This window comes from Protopterus annectens, chromosome 9.part0 (genome assembly GCF_019279795.1).
Source record: "Protopterus annectens isolate FY-2018-M chromosome 9.part0, PAN1.0, whole genome shotgun sequence".
NCBI classification, from domain to species: Eukaryota; Metazoa; Chordata; order Ceratodontiformes; family Protopteridae; genus Protopterus; species Protopterus annectens.
Window position 1 is genome coordinate 1913496536 of NC_056743.1, and position 24385 is coordinate 1913520920.

At 42.9% G+C, this 24385-nt stretch overlaps 1 protein-coding gene across 1 annotated transcript in view; it reads left to right on the top strand.

Moving 5' to 3' along the window:
• GPR108 (G protein-coupled receptor 108) overlaps positions 1 to 24385 on the top strand; it is a 1998409-nt gene that overhangs the window by 1582305 nt on the left and 391719 nt on the right. The window contains exon 14 of the mRNA XM_044082382.1: positions 10573 to 10656. Within this exon, the coding sequence (XP_043938317.1) occupies positions 10573 to 10656 (84 nt within the window). The remainder of the gene's footprint in view (positions 1 to 10572; positions 10657 to 24385) is intronic.

Here is a 24385-nt window from a genome sequence, read left to right on the forward strand (position 1 = left end):
GACTCTGCTTTGGCTATAGGTGGTTCCTCAGACCACACATCTTACCCAACCCCCGATCCCTCTGCAGGTGTTTGATTTGGAGGGTTAACCACATTCTGTGCAGCTGTTGCAAGGAGAGCCACTTCTGTCACTACTGGGAGAAGGGCAAGAATGTTGTTCCCATCCCTTGGCCTTGACCTACCAAATACAACTACAAGCTCAATTCCTGCCAGGAAAGCTAAATACTCTGGCAGACGAACTAAGCAGAAGTCTTATGGACCCACACAAATAGAAACTGGAACCACAAATTTTCAACATGTTGACACCCAAATGGGGGAGTCCAGACATAGATCTTTTTGCCTCACCCCAGAACCATCAGTTGGAAAAATTCTGCACAAGAATTCATCGCAAAAAGCTTGGAAAGTGGATGCTCTGTTATTCAGCTGGAAAAACCTATCAGTCTGTGCTTTTCCTCCCTGCCTCTGCTCTCCAAAGTTCTACTAAAAGTCAGACAGGACAAACCAAAAATTATTCTGATTGCTCCAGACTGGCCTCACCAACACTGGTACTCACTCCTGCGCAATGTGTCACACCTTCCTCCGTGGCACCTGCCTCAGACACCTTACCTATTGTCTCAGCAGAACTACCAAATTCTGCACACTCAGCTCCAAACTTTGAATCTTGCAGCGTGGCTTATCTAATTTCACTCTTGGTATCCCTCAGCAAACCTGTGATGGATGTCATTTTGGAGGCTAGAAGGCCTAGTACTAGAAAATCTTATGCTGACAAATGGAAAAGATTTTGTGCCTGGAACCAATCACAAGGAATAAGCACAGCAATGCCCAATATTCCTCAGATTCTGCAATACTTAACTGAGATGCTTTACAAGGGCCTATCTTTTTCTTCCATAAAAATCCATGCCTCTGCCATTTCAGCTCATTACAACACTGAACCCTCCCCTCTTCTCTCATCCTCTGCTAAAGCAGTATCTCAGAGGAGCACAAAACTTAAGACCTCCCAGGAGAGTGCCAACCCCTGCATGGGACTTCAATTTTGTTTTGGAGAAGCTCACTCTACCTCCTTTCGAGCCAGCTACTACTGCAGACTTAAAATTTCTCTCCTGGAAAGCAGCTTTTCTTTTAGCAGTCACTTCAGCTAGAAGGATTTCAGAATTACAGGCTCTCATGGCAGTGGAGCCTTTCATTATTTTTCATGTGGATAGGGTGGCTCTCAGGACCAATCCATCCTTCATGCCTAAGGTGGTATCCAGTGTGGCTCTTAATCAGACCATTCATCTGCCAACCCAATTCACAGAACCAAGGGTGCGTGGATTCTGCATTCATTGGATGTACACAGACAACTTAGATTTTTCTTAAACAGGACAAAATCTAATAAAATCTGAACAACTATTGGTGGCATTTGCTGCAGGGGCAGAGGGAAAGGCTATTTCAAAGCAGACTATTTCCAAATGGATAAGCCATTGTATTCATTTCTGCTATATGCACCATGGTAAACATATCCCCAAGGGGATCAGATCTCATTCCACCAGGGCTGCATCTACTTCTGCAACCTTTCTCAGAGGGGTTCCTGCCAGAGACCTTCTAGAAGCTGCTACCTGGAGCTCAGTTCATACGTTCACCAAACATTACCATTTACCTCTCTTCCCTAAATGCAGAGCTGGCTTTGCCACTGCTGTCCTGCAGGACTTTATAGCTGCTCCTAGTGCTGTATAAATCCATCCTCCCAACCATAGCTTTGGGAATCTACCCAAATGTAATGACTGCAACAGTGAAACATGAAGAACATAGTACAGTTATGTACACTTACCATAAATGTAGATGTTCGAGTGTATTCGCTGTTGCAGTTCTGGTTACCCACCCTCCAGCCTTATGTTTTTTTCTCTTACTATACCTCTACTTTCTTTTACTATGCGTAAGAGCCTTTTTGGTGTATTTGCTTTTGTTTGGGGGTATATATTTTTTGTGTTTTATATTATATACACATATATGTTTATATATTTTGCTCCCCATTTGGGGGGCACCTGACATCTGGGGCAAGAAAAACTGATGTAATGGTGTCGGCTGCATGTTTTATACCCCTGACGACCTGACGTCATGGAAGAAGGGACAGCAACCAATGCAGGACCCAAGACTTTGTTAATCAGGCCGACTGAGGGCAACCTGCCAGCAGATAACCCCAAATGTGATGACTGCAACAGTGAAACATGAAGAACATCTACATTTATGGTAAGTGTACACAACTGTACTGTACTAATAGAGACAAGAAGGCCTGCTACTAGAAAATCACATAATATCAAATGGAAAAGGTTTTCTTGTTGGAGCCAGTAACCTAAAGTACACCCATTTAGAACTAGTGTTTATTTTCTTTCACAATTTTTGTGCGAGTTGCTCTCTGTCAAGGATCACTTGTTGACCATGTCAACAAGTCTGCCATGGATCACCCACTTTCTAGTCATTCTCATGTCAAAATGTTTTTGAAAAGTGTTTTGTATAAGAGGTCTCTAAGAAAAACAGTGGCCCCTCCTTGGGAATCTCAATTTTGTGTTAGAGAAGCTCCATTTGACCTAATTTATCAGCTGTACTTTCTTGTTGTTGTGGCATTAGATAAACATTGTAAAAAAAGATTTCTTTCAGTAAAATTCCAGAGATTCTGGCACATTTTCTGTGTTTGCTAAACTGATGCAGATGAAGATACATGTAAAGAAAAAGACAAAAACTTGGTGTATGTATATGAAAGAATGCAAGTAATGCATATATACATTTTGTAAGCAGAGAGTGACATTTTAACATAAGTAATTAGGTTATGGAGACATTTTCCCTTCCTTATCCCTGTTTTAAACACCACCAAAAACTGACCTAGACACTATATCACTGTGGCAAATCCAGTGTCCTCTCCCTGACATGTACAAGTTGGCTTTGTGTGGCTACTGCCTTCAACTTGAGATTCCAAGCCTTCATTTAAGAGTCACTTCTCCCATGGAATTGACAAGCCAGTCCTGCATTTCATTCCCATTCCTCCTCTGCTCAGCTTTTCCAATAACCAAGGTACTGTTTGAGCTATGGTCATCTGGCTGTAGTCAGCACTCCATTCCTCCCCACCACAGAGCTGAGCCAGAGTCTTGGGAATTTTCCTGAAAAAGGAAACTGCTTTATTTTACATCATTCATTTGCCGCAGCTCAACGTTTAGAACTCAGAATAGTTCTGTCCAGAGTTACAGATTAAGCATTCTTAAGGAGCCCTTCCCTTTTATTTACTATGGATTTTGTGGACCTAATAGAGCAGTTAAAAGCAGCTGCACTAAAGTGCATCTTTGATGGTCTTTATTTTTTTTAACTTTTATTTAACATTTGTTGACCGAGAATGTCCGACTAGGTTACACAGAGCCTGTTTTCAGCGGAGGCCCGAGGAGAAATGCTCCAGATGCATGTCTTTAGAATGTGGGAGGAAACCGGAGTACCCAGAGGAAACCCACGTGAACACAGGGAGAAACATGCAAACTCCACACAGAAGGCACCCGAGCCGAGAATCGAACCGGAGAACCTCTTGCTGTGAGGCAACAACGTTAACCGCTGCACCACTGTGCCGCCCAATTGTCTTCCAACAGTACATGTAATCAGTCTCAGACAAAAAGATAATTTTAGTTAATAAAATCGGTCATCTACAGGAAAACAATACTAGACCTGACTAACAGAGGCATGGAACAGTACACTGAAGCAATATTCAGTAGCATGCAGCAGTAGGCTAGTAACAATAATTCACACAAAAGTGTATCCTCAACCACAGTGACTTTGGCTTTACTGGAAATAATCCTCACACTCAAAACACCAAGTTGCAACATACCCAGAGGGATATTGGGAAGTGAACACAAGATTGGGCACAGTTGATCTTTTTGCTTGAACTACATACGTCCTAATGGATTTAAATTAAACACTCTGAAGTTTGGCCAGAAAAGTACATTTAAAATATTTTTTTGTGATCTGGGATGTTGTGGATTTGTATCAGACAAGTAATGGTAGTACTGTTGACCGTTGGACAAGTGATGGTAGTACTTTTGATCAGTGGACAAGTGATGGTAATACTTTTAACCAGTGGACAATTAATGGTAGTACTGTTGACCTTCTCAGTTTAAGAAGCAAGACCTGTTTGTTCCCTATCTGCCCTGCCAGGTAGTAAGTGTTTTATACAAAATGATAGGTGAAATTTGAGCAAACTATAAAATCTGGCAAAAGTATGAAGTACGACTTAGAATGATGAGGTTTTGCTACTGATCTCTTTATTGGGGGGATGAGCATGTATTCAGGGGTACAGAATCATCACAAGTCTCCAGTGGAGACCGGGGATTGTACAATAAAAATTTGCTTGCCAGGTACAAGGGAGGCTGGGCAGTAAAGGTCACATCACCTCTGAATACAGGGACCTTCCACACACCACCCACTACATGCCCACCCCTTGCACATCATTCAGCACTCGGAGAATGTTTGGGCTAAACCACAGAAATGTAGTTGAGCCACAGTACTGAGGACCAACCTCCCCTGATGTTCTTCGTGTTTCACTGTTGCAGTCATTACATTTGGGTAATCCTGCTGGCAGGTTGCCCTTAGTCGGCCTGAATTCCAAAGTCCTGGGTCCTGCTTCGGTCGCTCTCACCCCTTCCCTGACGTCAGGCCATCAGGGGTATAAAAGATGCGGCCGATGCCATTTTCTTCAATCTTTCTTGCCACGCGGTGCCCGAAGCAGAAGCAGTTCGCAAGTGCCGGTCGGCCGACTCCTGAGATTTTCGAGTTCGAATTTCAGATCCGAAGTCTTCTATAAAGCTAAGTACCCCATTGGGGAAACTTTTTTCTTGCTCCAGAACCGATGTCAGAAAAAGTTAATAATTGCATTTCTTGTGGTAAGCAAATAAATCATAAGGACTTTCATTCTTACTGTATTTCTTGCCTAGGCCCTGATCGTAACTTTCTAGGTTGTCGGTTTTATGCTAGATTTAACCAACGCACTGTTAAGTGATGGTATGATTTTGCATTAAACTACTTTGGACGCAGGTTTAATTATCCAGAAATGTCATCAGAAAGCCATCCGACTACCGGAGTTCACAAAAAATGCAAAGAAAAAGAAAGACAACCGAGGCCCAAAACCGACGATGAAGCTTCTCCTAAGCCAGTCCTCAGTGAGGTGCTTTTGCAGCCCCTGACGCCTGCTACTTTAGAGTCGCAGGCCACTACCGACTCCCACGTGGAGTCTGCTATGCCACTGGAAACTCAAGGTATTGGAGCCTCGGATGCTATTCCTTCAGATGGATCCGGAGCCGCTGAGCAGGCACCAGCTTCTGAGGGTGTATTCAGACCTAAACATCTATACATTAAACCGACTTCAAAGGTAAAGACTAAAGCTCCTTCAAAGGCAAAGAAGAAAATTCAAGAGCCACGTGGACAGGCCTCCATGCCCAAAAAGCAGATGCTCAAAATTGCCGAAGACTTGATTACCTTGATCAGGGGTTCCCATCCCCCTCCTAATAAGAGGCCTAGGCAAGAGACTGACTATGAATTTTCTGATCAGGTTTCCATTTCTTCAGATTCCTCTTCTGATCAGGAATATTCTTTTCCCCCTAATGAGGATTCTGATGCTGAAGAATCCATACCTTCAGCTTCTCCTCCTGAGGACTATTCTTTTGGGGAAACCTTACATACCATGAGGGAGCATTTCCACTGGGAGAGCCAAGATTTTTCAGAATCTAAAAAGAGGCTCAGGGATTTCCTGTTACTACCACAGCACAAGCCACTAGCCATCCCACCTGTGTTAGACATTGTAGATGATGTGTTTTCGGAGTCTAGCCTTACCCTTGACTCCTTACCTCCATCTCCTGTTAAGCCTGACAGATATTACAGGGTTCCTGACTCACATAAATTCCTTTTTAAAAACCCTGCTGCAGACCCAGAAACTATTTCTCAGGGTCCCAAAGGAGTTAAGGCTTCTGCTGCAAAAAACCCTACCCCCTCTGACAGGGATTCTAGGGTACTGCATAGATGGGGAAAAAAGGTTTAGACAGGGGTCCAGGAAAGTAAATAGACAGGGGTCCAGGAAAGTAAATAATGTGGGAAGAAATAGCCAGGGAATTGTTATGGCTAGGCTTGTATAGGCCCTAGGGCTGATAGCCTAGTACCAACCTATGAACATCTGCTACCTTGGCTATAAGGGCCTTAAACTGTCAGTTTCATATGCTCAAATATCAGCAACATGTCATGGCATTGCTTAAACAGAAAATGTTGTTAAACTTAATGTGCAGAAAACAAGGAAATGCAGGATATATTGCATGCAGCTGAACAAGTTGGAAAGCATACTTTGCAATGTGGTTTTGATTCTTTAGAGGCCTCCTGCAGGGCCGCAGTAACAGGCTCTGCAATTAGGAGGCATGCTTGATTAAAGGAACAAAATCTGCCTGATCATGTTAAAGTTAAATTATTAGATGCACCTTTACAGCATGATACTTTGTTTGGTGTTAAGGCAGAAGAGGTGTTAAAGAAAATGGAGGACAAAGCTAAATCTATGCAAACAGTCAAAGATTTTTTACAAGTACAGCCACCTAGGTTCAGTAGACACTGGCCAACAAAGAACTGGTCCTTTCCTGTGTCAGACAGACCTCAAAGGGGCAGACCCAGACACCCTAGAGGCAGATCCCAGGCGCAAGGTTCATTCCGCTCAAAGCAATGGGGGACCGCTACCTCCAAAGTTGGAGAAGACAAATCAGAACCATTCAGGAAAAAGTTCCAATGACTTCCCCCTGCCTGCACCAAGCACTTATCTCCTGGCAGCCCCCTTAGGGGGGGAATTAGCATTTTTTTCCACAAAATTGGCACATTATAACCCAGGACAAGTGGGTCTTAAATATCGTGTCACAAGGGTACAAGTTCCATTTCCATACCCTGCCAAAGGCAAACGGCTGGCCAGATCTGCCAAAAAATCAATGGGCAGAGGCAAAAAAACAAGTCTCATCCCTCATGGACATGGGGGCCATTCAACAAGTACCAGAGCAAGAGCAGGGACAAGGATTTTACTCAAGACTGTTCTTGGTACCCAGAAAGGACAAGGCCTGGAGGCTAATACTGGACCTATCTATTTTGAACACATACCTGGATATTCCAAAATTCAAGATGTTGACTTTGTAGCAACTTCTGCCCATGCTGGGCAAGAACGCTTGGCTTGTGACTTTAGACCTAAAAGAGGCATACCTGCATGTCCCAATCAGACAAATATGCAGAAGATACCTCACATTCAAGGCTGGCTCAATGCATTACCAATTCTATGCACTGCCCTTTGGCTTATCTACTGTGCCCAGGGTCTTTACAAAGTACCTGGCACCAGTAATCGCATTCTGCAGACAAAGAGGAGTACAAATATATCCTTACTTGGACGACTGTCTAATTCAAGCAGAGAACAAGGACATTCTTCTAGAGCATCTGGTGTTTGTGAAAAGACTTCTAACATGCCTAGGGTACACAGTCAACGAAAAGTAATCAAAACTAATACCCTCTCAAGAGATAATATTCTTGGGTGCAAGTTTAAATACAACTGCCCAGATGGCTTGTCTCATGCCAGACAAACAAAGGCAACTGACTACCTATTTCAAAATGCTGGCAGCAAAGGCCCAGTTATCTGCAAGAAAAATTCTGCAGGCTTTGGGCTTCATGGCATCCTGCATCCTACTAATTCCATATGCAAGACTGCATATGAGGAAACTTCAGTGGTACCTAAAAAGTGTTTAGACTCACCATTGCCACAGCCTGGAAACCATGATTACTCTCATTCCCTGCCTGCAACAGGAGTTTTGATGGTGGGCACAGGCTTGTCACTAAAACAAGGGACAGCCATTCACATTACCTCCAGCCAGGCAAACACTAATGATGGATGCATCAGATTACGCCTGGGGGGCCCACATGGCAGGAAGATGCATTCAGGGCGCATGGATCTCAAACCAAATGCATCTACATATCAATCAAAAAGAGATGCTAGCAGTTCAAAATGCCCTGACAGCCTTCAAGGACCTACTGCATCCAGGACAACTTCTGATAAAGACAGACAATACCATGGTAATGTGGTATATAAACAAGCAGGGGGACACTCATTCTTACCCCCTTTTGCAGACTAGCCATGACTTTGTGGGACACAGCTTTGACTTACCAAGTACATCTGCAGGCATAATTCCTGCCAGGAAGGAAAAATACTCTGGCAGACGACCTAAGCAGAAACCTCATGGATCCCCACGAGTGGCACCTGGATCCACAAGTCTTCAGCATGATAACAAGGAAATGGGGATGCCCGGACATAGATCTATTTGCCTCCCCTCACAACTACCAACTAAAAAGATTCTGTACAAGGATTTATCACAGACAAGCATGGAAAGTAGATGCCCTATCTTTCAGCTGGAAAAACCTATCAGTGCACGCATTTCCCCCTCTGCCTCTCCTCCCCAAGGTACTCCTAAAGGTCAGACAGGAGAAGCCAAGGATGATACTAATTGCCCCAGACTGGCCCCGCCAGTACTGGTATCCAATACTAAGGAGCTTGTCTCAGTGCCCAGCTTGGACCTTGCCTCAGATACCTCATCTACTGTCCCAGCAAAACAATCAGATCCTGCAGAGCCAACTCAGGACTTTAAACCTGGCAGCATGGCGGATAATTTAGTCATTCAAAACACATCTCTCCGTAAAGCTGTGATGGATGTCATTTTGGAGGCCAGAAGGCCTAGTACTAGAAAATCTTATGCTGGAAAATGAAAGACATTTTGTGTTTGGAACCAGGAATAAGGAACTGATAACAGCTATGCCAAATATTCCTCAGATTTTGCAATACTTAACTGAGATGCTGGACAAAGGTCTGTCTTTTTCGTCTATTAAAATTCATGCCTCTGCCATATTGGCTCATTACAATACAGAACCACCAATCTTTTCTCATCCCTTACTAAAACAGTACCTCAGAGGGGCCAAAAACTAAAGGCCTCCAAGATCTTCACCAATGTCTGCATGGGACCTCAGCTATGTCTTGGAAAAAACTCACCCTGCCACCTTTTGAGCCAGCTGCAACGGCTGATATAAAGTTTTTATTTTGGAAAACAGCTCTGCTCCTAGCAATAACTTCTACAAGATGAGTTTCAGAGCTTCAGGAACTCATGGCTGTAGAACGTTTTATCATTTTTTATCCAGACAGGGTCTCTCTGAGGACAAACCCAACTTTTATACCTAAGGTGGTGTCCAGTGTGGCTCTTAGCCAAACTATTAATCTGCCAACTTTTTATCCAAAACCACAGAACAAGGGGGAGAGAATTCTGCATTCCGTGGATGTTCACAGACAGCTTAGATTCTACTTGGACAGAACCAAAGACTTTCTAAAGACAGAACAATTACTAGTGGCTTATGCTGCAGCATCAAAAGGAAAGTTTATCTCAAAGCAGACTATTTCAAAGTGGAGAGGCCACTGCATTCATTTCTGCTACTTACACCATGGCAAGCCAGTGCCTAAGGACATTAGGCCACATTCAACCAGAGCTGCAGCCACTTCAGCAGCCTTTCTCAGGGGAGTACCAACTAAGGACATTTTAGAGGCTGCTACTTGGAGTTCAGTGCACACCTTTACCAAGCACTACCATCTGCCACTCTGCTCTAAATCCAGGGCAGGCTTTGCCACTGCAGTTCTGCAGGGCCTCATAGCCCCTCCTAATGCCGTTTAGCTCCAGCCTCCCATCCATAGCTTTGGGACTCTGCCCAAATGTAATGACTGCAACATTGAAACATGAAGAACATAGTACAGTTGTGTACACTTACCATAAATGTAGATGTTCAAGTGTATTCACTGTTGCAGTCCAGGTTACCCACTCGCCATCCCCCTTTTTCTTCTGATGGAACCTATCTTTTCTTCTCTGATTAATACAACCTATGTAGTGTTTTTGCTTGTAGATGAAGGTAATGTTTACATTGATGTATGTATTTCTATGTATATACATTTTGGCTACCCTTTTAGGGGGCACCTGACATCTGGGGCAAGAAAAAAAGAAAATGGCGTCGGCCGCATCTTTTATACTCCTGACGTCAGGGAAGGGGCGACAGCGGCTGACGCAGGACCCAGGACTTTGGAATTCAGGCCGACTGAGAGCAACCTGCCAGCAGGATTACCCAAATGTGATGACTGCAACAGTGAATACACTCGAACATCTACATTTATGATAAGTGTACACAGCTGTACTTTCTTCCCCCTGTGATTGTTGTAGTGTTGAACCAAGTAGCCTAACACACTTCCCTCCCAAAGGAAGAGAGGTCACCCGGAGGAAGGGTCACATCAGGATACTTCCACAACTAAATATTAGCCCTAGGGAGGATGAAATAATAGCTGCAGATGTGGGCCAGAAGTCAGCAGCAGCTTGAAAGAAAAAAAAGAGCATTTCCTTTTAAAAAGGTGTCATTACTTTTAGTGCAGTCACTTGTTATGAATAACGTTGAGTGCAGGAAGTGTGAATAAGTAAGTAGCATGAAGTGATTTTTAAATTCTACCTTTACATATTTTGTGTCTTGTTTTCGCTTTCAGATTGTCTGCTATATTTATTTCACAAGAATTATCGCAATGATGCTAAAAGTTACTGTTCGCTTCCAGTGGCAATGGTTCTACCAGGTAAGAGATTAGTCATGTTCATAAACTGCTTGTACAAAGACCATTTTATGATGCTCAGTATTACATTAATTGATAAAAAGCCCTCATCTTTGTATTTGCAGCATTCATCTGATTGTTTGGGTAATCTGCTCCTCCGGAGGACAGCCATAGCTCATATATTTAAGCAGCAGGCCCCTGAACTGAAAGCTGGGTTTGTTTTTGTCAGTGTGAAAGACTGACTCAAACCTCTAGAGGCAAAATGAACCTCAGGTCTTTCAGCCAGCTTTCCTAGTTGAGGGCAGTTCTGATAACTTTTTCAATATCTAAGTTTCTGACAGGAATCCATGAAGCAGAACATTTTTCTTGCAGTGGGATGAGTAGGTGATAATATTTTGACCCCCATTGTTTTTGGTTTCTGGTTATGTCATATCAAGGAAATTAGGGATGTTATGTTGTCCTATCTCACCTTCATTCTTACAGTGATGGGTTTGGAGACGATCCTTGGCTCCAACTCGGCCGAATACATAGCTGAAAGTCTCAAACCCGGCTCGTGGCAAGAAGATATCCCACAATACAGTGGTGTAATTCCCCAGATCTTGTTTGCCGCTTTACGAGGTTGGATGCGCTCATCTTGGCTGTGGCTAAGTTGTGACAAATTTTCTATTATCTTTTTCTAAAATTGTTATATTTGCTTATAAATAGCTTGTTTCTCATTATATTTAAGTTGTTGTGCCTCCTTGCTGCTCTCTGTTAGGTAGTGCTATTTTTTTCCCCTTTAGCATGGCTTTTGCCATCGCTTTGTAGGCCCTTTTGGTATCCCTTGTAGTGGTTATTGTTTTGTCTGATAGTTTCTTTATAGCTCGTTTAAGTTAGAGAGCTATTCGCTCATTTAAGTTAGAGAGCTTGTAGTGTATTATTGTCGTGTTTAGAAAATCATTTAAGTTAGAGAGCTATTCGCTCGTTTAAGTTAGTGCTTGTAGCGTATTATTGTCTTGTCCAGAAAATAGAACTGTTTGAGTTAGAGGGCTTGTAGTGTATTACTGTCTTGTTTAGAAAATAGAACCGTTTGAGTTAGAGGGCTTGTAGTGTATTATTGTCTTGTTTAGAAAACAGAACCGTTTGAGTTAGAGGCCTTGTAGTGTATTATTGTCTTGTTTAGAAAAGAGAACCGTTTGAGTTGGAGGTTCTGTTTTTCTTCCCCTGGTTGTCTTTCCTTGTGTTTGTTCTGTTGTAACCTTTTGGTGTAGCTTTAGCTCTCATTAGTCTTTAGCTAAATGTTTTTCTTGTTGTTGCTGTCTCCTTTGGGGTCTTGCCTTAAATATGTCCAAAGACCCAAAAGAGAGAGAACATAAGCCTTCAGGCTTTAAAAAATGTCAGAAGTGCTCACAAAAAATGTCCATCACAGATGGACATGTTATGTGATTACTGCCTTGATGCCATTCAACTCCAAGAAGACTGCACTTTTTGTCAGTTTTTTAGTGCTACAGTACTTCAGGAAAGGAGAAGCAAATTGATTCCGAAAGGGCTCTTAAAGCCTTCTTTTGAGAAAGCCATCTGTAGTTCTTCTTCCTCTTCTTCGTCTCCTTCCTCCAAAAAAGGGTAAGTCTCAGAAAAGACATTCACCTGCAACATCGGCTCAGTTGGAGCTGCCAGTTAAACTTCCAAAAATTTCCAAAGCCACTACTTCTTCGGCTCCACAGTTCTCGGAGTTGTCAGAGGTCATTTTGATTGACAGGCCTGGTACTTCAGCTCCAAAGCCCTCAGAGCCACAAGATACCTCCACTCGGAGCCAGTCCATGGATATTTTGCCGGTTTCTCCGACATTGAGATCTCCAATCTTTCATAGGTCTCGCTCTCCATCCCTGCCTTCCAGGTCCACCAGGAGCTTATCAAATGACGTGGAACAGGTGGTGCACAGACTCCTGAAGTTGCCGGCGCTGACTAAATTATTTTGAGCTCCCACCCATTTGATCTCGGAGCCTACTGTACCCACTGTTGTTCCTCCTCCGAGCCAAGCTGGTCCTTAGGAGCCAGGGTACTTGGGGTTTACTATCGTTTATTCAAATTGGAATGTCGACCGTAGGCAATGTCGGACACTGATATTGCCGAAATACACATCTGCCCCCATCTCAACCCATGTTAAAACCTATCCCTAGGTAGCAGTCGACATGTATTTCGGCAATTCCAGTGTTCGACATTGTGAATTTCGCACAATCTCGGTCGACCATGTGAACAGTCAACTGAGTACATTTCGGGTATATGATAGTAAACCGTGCTTGGTAAAGCTTACTGTGGATCTGTCAGTTCCGGGACCCCCTTCGGTGTTCACGGAGCCGACATCTGCTCCGACTCTCTCTGTGCCATCCTGGGAGTCTGGGAGCCGGGGTTCCCTGGTTGGCCCCAGGGGGCATTCTCGGCCCCGATCTTCTTCAGTGTCGAGTCTACCACTCGGAATGTCGGCCCCGATCTTCTTCAGTGTCGAGTCTACCGCTCGGAATGTCGGCCTGGGTTAGCTCGGCTCCCACATTGGCCTCTGGTCCAATCTCGTTGGTTTTGGTGCCTTCCTCTGTCTCCTTGGAGCCGAGGGAGTCTTCAGAGCTGGCGGGATCCGCCTTTGAGCTGATGAGGAGTGCTTTGTCTACCCATTCAGCACCACAGAAGGATACTAGTACTCGTCCCCCTAAGGCACCAGCTACTGTCTTGGCACAACCCATTCCACAGAACAGCAGAAATCCAGAGCCTCAGGATCCCCCAATGGGCGAGCCCCTCTCCTTCGAGGCCTCACCAGAATATCCTTCTGAGGAGCCACCTCGGAAGAGAACCTGCAAGAGGAAGTATGTTGACTCCCCAGACGAGTCCATCACTTCAGACACTGACCTCGATGAGTTGGAAGGGTCTTCACGGTTGTCCTCTAATATCTCATTTGCAGATATTCTAGAGATCCTCAAGCAAAGAGGCGGCTGTCAGGCCGCCACCCCTTCTGATGAGGAGTTGGTGTACCGGAAGGCTTTTGTATCTCTACCTTCAGCCTCCTGTGCATCTCCGCCTTTTGAAAAGCTAATGGACCTGGTTAGTCGAAAGGCATGGGAGTCACCTGACACTATGGAACCGGTCCCTTGGAGGTCAAACAAATTTTTGTCAGCTCCTTCGGGCAAGGATTTTCTAACCAAGGGGGGTACCCATTGATGCTATGGTGGTGGCAGCAGCCACCAAGAAGGAACCTGTAGAGACTTCCTCATCTGTTCATCCTCCGAATAAAGACTCTCGAACGATGGACAGCTACGGGAAGCGTGTCTTTTCTTCAGCGACTTTCTCACTGCGCTCGCTGAACTGCTTATCCCACTTTACAAGGCTACAGAGAGATCTCCTGAAAGAGCTAGGAGATACTCTACAAGGTTCATCAGCTGCGGGGGTGAATGAGAAGGTCTCCTCCCAGCTGTCCACCTTAAATTCCATTGTCACCTCCTCCATGAGGCTCATATCCTATGCAGCAGATGGAATGAGCAAGGCAGCGGGTTCTGGAACTTCCCTTAGGAGACACTCCTGGATGTGCTTGTGCAATTTTGCAGAGCCCCTTAAGTCTACCTTTACTAACGCCCCTTTTGATAGTTCCTCACTCTTTGGGCTCAAAGTAAAAGACACACTAACCCGGTGCGAGCAGGAAGGAAAAACTCTCTCTGCCACTGGCGTACATTTTTCTGTACCTTTAAGACCTTATCCTAAAGGCCAGAAGAGCGGAAAGATGTGGTTCAAAAGATCCCAGAGAGTTTTCCAGGACGCACGGGGTGATACCTTCCCCAGGGGCAGAGGGGGAGGTAATAACGGTAGATGCTGTACCAGAGGCTGAGGGGGCCCGCAAAACCAGGGTGACCGTGATTCCGTATCACACAAGGCAAATGGGTACTAAATATAACATCCAGAGGACACTCCATCCCTTTTTCCAACCCTGTTCCATAGACCAAAATAATCCCAGATATTCCACCCAGTCTAAGGGAACAAGCAACTACAGAGATTCAAAAGCTGCTCCACAAAAGACGCATCCAAGAAGTCCCCGCAAACCAAATAGAATCCGGAACTTACTCAAGATTCTTTTTGGTGCCCAAAAGAACAGGGAACTGGAGGCCCATATTAGACCCAAGCAAGTTAAAAAAATCTGTCAAGAAGTCAAAGTTCTGAATGGTGACACTGCAGTCTATACTTCCCTTTTTAGGGAAAGACAATTGGATGTGCTCAATAGACCTTCAAGATGCTTACTACCACATAAAAATGGACAGGACATCAAGAAGGTACTTAGGCTTCCGGCTGGGAGTCAGCCATTACCAGTTCAGAGCTCTGCCCTTTGGTCTCACTACAGCCCTCAAAGTGTTCACCTTATATATGGCAATAGTCAAGGTTCACCTGAGACATCTAGGATTCCGAGTGCTTCTTTATCTAGATGACTGGCTCCTATCTGCCACCACCAAGCATCTACTCCTACAAGCCAGGAATCTAACTTTGGACATCTGCAGTCATCTGGGCATTACAGTAAACTTTCAAAAATCTGCCTTGTTGCCCTGTCAACATATTACATTCATAGGCGCAGATCTAGACACCTCCTTCATGGTAGCACATCTTTCAACAGAAAGAGTTATAGCACTCAGACAGCAAATACTTAACCTCCTTCCCAAGACCAAAGTGAAAGCAAAGATAATTCTAAAATTAGTAGGAACAATGGCTGCCATGATTACACTGTTCCCTCTTGCCAGAATGCACATGAGGATCATTCAATGGCTGTTGTTCTCCCAGTGGTCATTTCATGAGTTTCCGATGTCTCACTTGCTCACGATTGGCCCTCTGGACTTCTGTATGCATTTTCTCCTTTTCCTCTCATACCCAGAGTAATTCAGAAAGAAAATACTCTGGAAGCAGGATGATTCTCATTGCTCCTTACTGGCCTCGCCAAGTTTGGTTCCCCTTCATTTGGCCTCATCTTCAGGAGAGGCCTTGGACTCTGGACCCTGGACCCAGTGCCAGATCTGCTGACTCATATGTCAGGGGAGCTTCATCCTTCTCTCCACACCCTAAAATTGACAGCTTGGCTGCTCCACTTCCCAATTTAGTCAGGCTTCACAACTTCACTCCTACAGTTAGACATATCCTTAATGTCTTCGCATAAAGCTTCCACTAGAAAGCTGTATTCTAGTAAATGGAAGAGGTTTTCCTTTTGGGCTCAAGATAGGAACATTTATCCTTTTTCTGCACCTATTCATTCTATTTTGGAATTTTTGGCGGAACTGTTCCAACAAGGCTCAGCTGCAGCAACCATCTGCATTCAACTCACTGCAATTTCAAATTTTCACATTGGTAATTCTATTTCCAACTTAATGTCACATAGGTTGTGTAGAGCCTTCTTAAAAGGTGCCTCCTTATTAAGACCTCCCTTTAAGGAATCCCTTTCTCCTTGGGATCTAAATTTTGTTTTGTCTCATCTCACGTTGCCACCTTTTGAGCCCTCTTCATCTTCAGACCTCAAGTTCCTTTCCTGGGATACCTTGCTTCTAGTGGCTATAACGTCTGCTAGAAGAATGTCAGAGTTGCAAGCTCTTTCTGTTAAACCGCCATATATGATTTTTCATAAGGATAGGGTATCCTTATGTACTAACCCATCCTTTCTACCTAAAGTCTCTTCTCCAAACAACATAAACCAATCTATAGAGCTTCCAGTGTTCTTTCCTAATCATAGCAATAAGGCAGAGTACAACTCAGATTCTATTTGCATAGGACCAAAGACGTCAGAAAATCTGACCAATTATTCATATCCTTCTCTGATGCGAAAAAGGGAAGCTCATTTTCTAAAACTACTCTTTCCAATTGGCTTTCTGATTGTATTACATTCATCTATAACTCAAATCACAGAGATTTACCTTTCAAAGTGAAGGCACATTCCACTAGAGCAATGGCTACGTCATCTGCCTTTCAAGCCAGAATTCCCATGGATAGTATTTGTGCAGCAGCTACTTGGACTACTCCACATACTTTTATCACCCATTACAAAGTGTATTTGGCCTACAGGGACAGGGCATCCTTTGGTTCCACAGTGCTTAAAGATGTACTCCCGTGAGCCACCCAGGGTAAAGGTGCTAGGGACGCTGTCCCATCATTGTAAGAATGAAGGCGAGATAGGACAACATAACATTTATTTATTTATTTAACATTTGTTGACCAGAAATGTCCGACTAGGTTCCACAGAGCCTGTTTTCAGCGGAGGCCCAGGGAGAAATGCTCCAGAAGTTATGTACTCACCATAACGTTCCATGCTTGCTGTCCATCTCGCCATTAATTCGTACGAACCCTCCCTCCTTCCCCCTGCCAAAGACTCCTTGTGGACCTGGTAGATTTTTTGCTACTTTCAGGAGTTCTTTGTCTCAGCTTGTTTCTCCTTCCAGTATGTATAGTATAGACTTGGATATATGTATATCTTTGTAGATATGTGTATAGTGTACATGTTGTTCAGTAGTCGCAGCAAACAAGATCTGGGGAATTACACCACTGCATTGTAGGATACCGCCTTGCCACGAGCCAGGTTTGAGACTTTCAGCTATGTATTCGGCCGAGTCGAAGCCAAGGATCTGCTCCGAACCCATCATTATAAGAATGAACGTCGAGATGGACAACAAACATGGAACGTTATGAGTACATAACTTCTTTTTTATTACAGTTGCATTTTCTGTTCACTTTACAAGCATTTACTTAAGAGTTTATAATTTTAGTAACAGTCTTGCTTATCATTATAACACTGTTTAATTGTGCTGTGTATTTAAAAAAATGAGCGTCTTTCTGGTTTACCTGAAACTTATTGAAGGGAACTAACTGCAGCTGTACCAGTTTCTTGTAACTGTAAAGTTATTAAAACTCTGTGCTAAAGAATCTGTTTTGTATACTTAATTTTTGTTCAAGAAATGGATTCAGCTATTGAAATTTAAAATTGTTGCAATGTTTAGGTGCATTAGCAACACGAACAAATTTTCTATGCTGTTTATCACGCCATTTGGTTTTAAACAAGGTTTAAAACTGTTCTTTAGTGATCCTCAAAGCCAGACTCCATTAGAAGATGTGGCTACTGTGAGAATGTTTGAGTTATGTGAAGATGGGAATGATTAAGAATACTGTTGTAAATTTTCTCATTCAAATACAGCTATATTCTCTGAACTTGTGTAGCATTCTATCAGAAGTTTGGTAAAATGTTAATTAATTTTCAGCCTAATTTTTATGTCTTACTTCTGCTTCTCACTCAAAATAGATGCTTGTGACAAAAATAAAAAATGGCTTTCTTAACCTTGTGACAAAAATAAAAATGTCTTAACCCTGGACGCAACCAATGTAGTGGATGCTGCTTCTGATGGACATGTGTAAGACATTTATCTGAAAATCACTTGAATTTTTGTCAGTCTTTTGTCTGAGTGATTTGAATGAATTTTTTTATGTTTTCAAAGAAGATCAATCTGTTTTATAGTCTTAGAATAGTGCAGTGGACTTTTGAGTCTGCCTTACCATGTTGAAACTTTGAGGGAAGCCATTTTTGTCATCTGCCTGATTTTTTTGGAGTTCAGAGATCTGAAGAGGTATTGTACTGTGTTTAAAGGTTATGAATACTAGTAATTCTTTCATTCCAGTGTTGGCCAAGTTAAGTTAGCTGTGGAAGAGGCTGCGAGCAGAGATGTCACAGACAGTTCTATTTCTGTAGCTAACAATAGTAAGGCATGCTTATACAACAACGTGCCTGTGAAAGCTCTGACTATATTTACAATAGTAGGGCATGCTTATCCAACAACATGCCCGTGAAAGCCCTGACTATATTTTTATTATTAACTTTGATGAACATCATGATGACCCCATGGCGTGTATAGAATCCTTTGCTGCCAGATTTTATGCACATGTAAATAGTGTCCCAGCTGCATCATTCCCCCTCAGAAATAAATACATCACCAGATTAAAAAATAAACCCCTTATGGTAGAACCCAAATATAAACAGGCACTCTTAATACAAGACAATAAAACTTACTGTACGCAAAGATATGTCCTCCTCCCTTCTCTGGCAGATGTCTATTACCACTGACACGGCACCAAGAAGGACAAGCAGTTTTTCTTTGAAGACAGAATTGTTCAGATTTGTAACATCTAAACCTGCATCTGTTTCTTCTCTGCACTTCCACAGGTCTCTTAGGAGCCCCACCACTTTGGACTGGTAATACATGATGTCAGCCTTCATGAAGGCCCAATTACAGTATGGTGTCATCTTGTCCCCCACATTTACTCATGTTCAAGAACTTCCCCTTCTACTCTTCCAGTCATTTATCCTCCAGCTAATAGTGATAAAACCTGTACTGACTTCTGTACTTATTTTTTTGACTTTGTCAGATAATATTCTTCTGTGTCAGTGCCCTCAGAATTAGTTTCTTCATAGCCAGTCTTGTTATTGGGGACTACTTGGCCTGAGGGACTCCACGCTGAGCCTCTGGCATCAACTTCAGAGTTCTTAGGACTTCGGTCTGAGGGCTTTCAGCACCAGCACTTCAGGAGAACAAGTGAAATGGAGGAGACCTGAAATACTATCTTTGCAAGGACTTGTACAGGCTGATTCCAGCCTGAGACTGTCTTGAAATCCTGCATCCTTTGACCACTCAACTTTTATGTTCCAACAGGACAGAGGAGCTCACATGCCCACATTGCTGAGATTGTGGGCGCCTTCTTTTCAAGACAGTTCTGATTGCTCTCCAACAGTCTCCTCAAGAAGAGGAGGTGTAACAAGAAGGACGTCAACATGCTTTTGGAGTTCTCCTCCCCAAATGCAATACATTCTGTCTTCTCAATAACCGTGCATTTAATTCTCAATGCAGCGTCTCCCCAAATGCAATACATTCTGTCTTCTCAATAACCGTGCATTTGATTCGCAATGCAGCGTCTCCCCAAATGCAATACATTCTGTCTTCTCAATAACCGTGCATTTGATTCTCAATGCAGCGTCTCCCCAAATGCAATACATTCTGTCTTCTCAATAACCGTGCATTTGATTCTCAATGCAACATCTCCCCAAATGCAATACATTCTGTCTTCTCAATAACCGTGCATTTCATTCTCAATGCAACGTCTCCCCAAATGCAATACATTCTGTCTTCTCAATAACCGTGCATTTGATTCTCAATGCAACGTCTCCCCAAATGCAATACATTCTGTCTTCTCAATAACCGTGCATTTCATTCTCAATGCAACGTCTCCCCAAATGCAATACATTCTGTCTTCTCAATAACTGTGCATTTGATTCTCAATGCAATGTCTCCCCAAATGCAATACATTCTGTCTTCTCAATAACCGTTCATTTGATTCTCAATGCAATGTCTCCCCAAATGCAATACATTCTGTCTTCTCAATAACCGTGCATTTCATTCTCAATGCAACGTCTCCCCAAATGCAATACATTCTGTCTTCTCAATAACCGTGCATTTGATTCTCAATGCAATGTCTCCCCAAATGCAATACATTCTGTCTTCTCAATAACCATGCATTTGATTCTCAATGCAATGTCTCCCCAAATGCAATACATTCTGTCTTCTCAATAACCGTGCATTTAATTCTCAATGCAACGTCTCCCCAAATGCAATACATTCTGTCTTCTCAATAACCGTTCATTTGATTCTCAATGCAATGTCTCCCCAAATGCAATACATTCTGTCTTCTCAATAACCATGCATTTCATTCTCAATGCAACGTCTCCCCAAATGCAATACTTTCTGTCTTCTCAATAACCGTGCATTTGATTCTCAATGCAATGTCTCCCCAAATGCAATACATTCTGTCTTCTCAATAACCATGCATTTGATTTACAATGCAACGTCTCCCCAAATGCAATACATTCTGTCTTCTCAATAACCGTGCATTTAATTCTCAATGCAATGTCTCCCCAAATGCAATACATTCTGTCTTCTCAATAACCGTGCATTTGATTCTCAATGCAACGTCTCCCCAAATGCAATACATTCTGTCTTCTCAATAACCATGCATTTGATTCTCAATGCAGCGTCTCCCCAAATGCAATACATTCTGTCTTCTCAATAACCGTGCATTTGATTCTCAATGCAACGTCTCCCCAAATGCAATACATTCTGTCTTCTCAATAACCGTGCATTTAATTCTCAATGCAACGTCTCCCCAAATGCAATACTTTCTGTCTTCTCAATAACCGTGCATTTGATTCTCAATGCAACGTCTCCCCAAATGCAATACATTCTGTCTTCTCAATAACCGTGCATTTAATTCTCAATGCAACGTCTCCCCAAATGCAATACTTTCTGTCTTCTCAATAACCGTGCATTTGATTCTCAATGCAACGTCTCCCCAAATGCAATACATTCTGTCTTCTCAATAACCGTGCATTTGATTCTCAATGCAGCGTCTCCCCAAATGCAATACATTCTGTCTTCTCAATAACCATGCATTTCATTCTCAATGCAATGTCTCCCCAAATGCAATACATTCTGTCTTCTCAATAACCATGCATTTGATTCTCAATGCAACGTCTCCCCAAATGCAATACATTCTGTCTTCTCAATAACCGTGCATTTCATTCTCAATGCAACGTCTCCCCAAATGCAATACATTCTGTCTTCTCAATAACCGTCCATTTGATTCTCAATGCAGCGTCTCCCCAAATGCAATACATTCTGTCTTCTCAATAACCATGCATTTGATTCTCAATGCAGCGTCTCCCCAAATGCAATACATTCTGTCTTCTCAATAACCGTCCATTTGATTCTCAATGCAACGTCTCCCCAAATGCAATACATTCTGTCTTCTCAATAACCGTCCATTTGATTCTCAATGCAACGTCTCCCCAAATGCAATACATTCTGTCTTCTCAATAACCATGCATTTGATTCTCAATGCAGCGTCTCCCCAAATGCAATACATTCTGTCTTCTCAATAACCGTGCATTTGATTCTCAATGCAGCGTCTCCCCAAATGCAATACATTCTGTCTTCTCAATAACCGTGCATTTGATTCTCAATGCAATGTCTCCCCAAATGCAATACATTCTGTCTTTTCAATAACCGTGCATTTAATTCACAATGCAGCGTCTCCCCAAATGCAATACATTCTGTCTTCTCAATAACCATGCATTTGATTCTCAATGCAATGTCTCCCCAAATGCAATACATTCTGTCTTCTCAATAACCATGCATTTGATTCTCAATGCAACGTCTCCCCAAATGCAATACATTCTGTCTTCTCAATAACCATGCATTTGATTCTCAATGCAACGTCTCCCCAAATGCAATACATTCTGTCTTCTCAATAACCGTGCATTTAATTCTCAATGCAGCGTCTCCCCAAATGCAATACATTCTGTCTTCTCAATAACCGTGCATTTCATTCTCAATGCAACGTCTCCCCAAATGCAATACTTTCTGTCTTCTCAATAACCGTGCATTTGATTCTCAATGCAACGTCTCCCCAAATGCAATACATTCTGTCTTCTCAATAACCGTGCATTTGATTCTCAATGCAACGTCTCCCCAAATGCAATACATTCTGTCTTCTCAGTAACCGTGCATTTAATTCACAATGCAACGTCTCCCCAAATGCAATACATTCTGTCTTCTGAATAACCGTGCATTTGATTCTCAATGCAACGTCTCCCCAAATGCAATACATTCTGTCTTCTCAATAACCGTGCATTTGATTCTCAATGCAGTGTCTCCCCAAATGCAATACATTCTGTCTTCTCAATAACCATGCATTTGATTCTCAATGCAGCGTCTCCCCATATGCAATACATTCTGTCTTCTCAATAACCATGCATTTGATTCTCAATGCAACGTCTCCCCAAATGCAATACATTCTGTCTTCTCAATAACCGTGCATTTCATTCTCAATGCAACGTCTCCCCAAATGCAATACATTCTGTCTTCTCAATAACCATGCATTTGATTCTCAATGCAACGTCTCCCCAAATGCAATACATTCTGTCTTCTCAATAACCATGCATTTGATTCTCAATGCAACGTCTCCCCAAATGCAATACATTCTGTCTTCTCAATAACCGTGCATTTGATTCTCAATGCAGCGTCTCCCCAAATGCAATACATTCTGTCTTCTCAATAACCGTGCATTTGATTTACAATGCAATGGATGATGCAGCTAGAGCTGAGGCTGTGGCATGGCAATGAGTAGGCAAGCCTGGGCGTGCCTTACTGATTTCACTGACCATTTCAAGGAGGCATCCTTTAAAGGTGGCACTCCCTTGTTTTGGCAGAGGTGAAAGGGAAGCTGCTGCATTGTCTGCAGGAGTACAAAACACAGCTGTTGGGTGAAGTTTCTGCCACCACAAAAGATTTTTCAAAGGAATCAAATGGCAGCATGAGTCCCAGCAGCCCCAGAATAGACAACAGTATGGCAGGGGTTTGCGTGTTAGAAGGGTTTTCCAGTCAAGCCACTGTTGCAGAAACAGAAGTCATCCCAACCATTAGGGATTTTGGTCATACTTTTGAGTACCTCTTCAATATGTGTCCAGAAAAGGTGCCCAACTGTCCCACTCTTAAGGCAGTCAGGGGATATCTTTCCTTCCATTACCAGTGTAACTGCTCATCATGTTATATTCAGAGGCTACTCTATTCCCTCTTTTTGGAACTGCCCAGAAGCATGCCCTCAGATCCCATGACTGTTCCATCCACCCACTTTGAAGGAAGTCAAAATCCTTTTACAGAAAAGAGCCATCCAAGTGGTCACACCAGATGAGAGAGGGTCCAGATTCTACTCCAGAGTCATTGTAATGCTAAAAAAGACAAAGGACATTAGACCCATTCTCAACTTATGTTGACTAAATGTCTTAAAGGAGGAGTCATTCTGAATAGTCATAGTGCAGTCCATACTGCCAAGCCTGTTAGGCAGGAGATTGGATATTCTCTTTTGATCTCTGAGATGCCTGCCTACATACCAAAACAGTGAGGAGATTTGTATGATTGCAGATGAGTGCCAGTCACTGTCAGTTTCAAGCCTTACACTTCAGACTCACCACAGCCCCCTTCATGTTTACTAAGCAGGTGGCTTCTGTCATGGTTCAAATGCAACCACTCAGAGAATTTTCTGTACCTAGATGACTGGTTCTTAGCAGCATCCTCTATGGTGATGCTCCTGTTGGCAAGACAGTACTTACTCTGAATGTGTCTATCTCAGAGGATCACAATCAGTGTGGCCAAATCACAACTGAATCCATCACAGACCCTGGTATTTATTGGCTGCCAGTTGGATACAGTCAACCAAAAAGCCAAGTTACCACCAGATTGGATTACCTTTGTAGTAAGTGAAGTCTCAGACCTATTACAGAAATCATGATCTTCTGCAGCAGCTGGTTTTATGGTGCTACATCTGATGGCCTCTTCCATTCATATGGTTCCTTTCACACGAATGAACATGAGAATCTTAAACTGGACACTACAAAACCAGTCGCATCAGACTTGTCATAATATGACTCATATGGTAAAAGTTTCAGTGACCTGCATCAACGGTTTGTTATGGTAGACGGACCCACAGAATCTGTCCATGGGTACACACTTTGCCCACTTATTCTCTACTGCCACAGTAACTCCGGATGTGTCCATCTGGTTTACTATCATATTTGCGAACATCGTTTAGATGAATGCAATGATTTCCGACAAATATTGTCGGAAATCAAAATACAGAGCAACCAAAATATCAAATGGAGCATTTCAGCAAT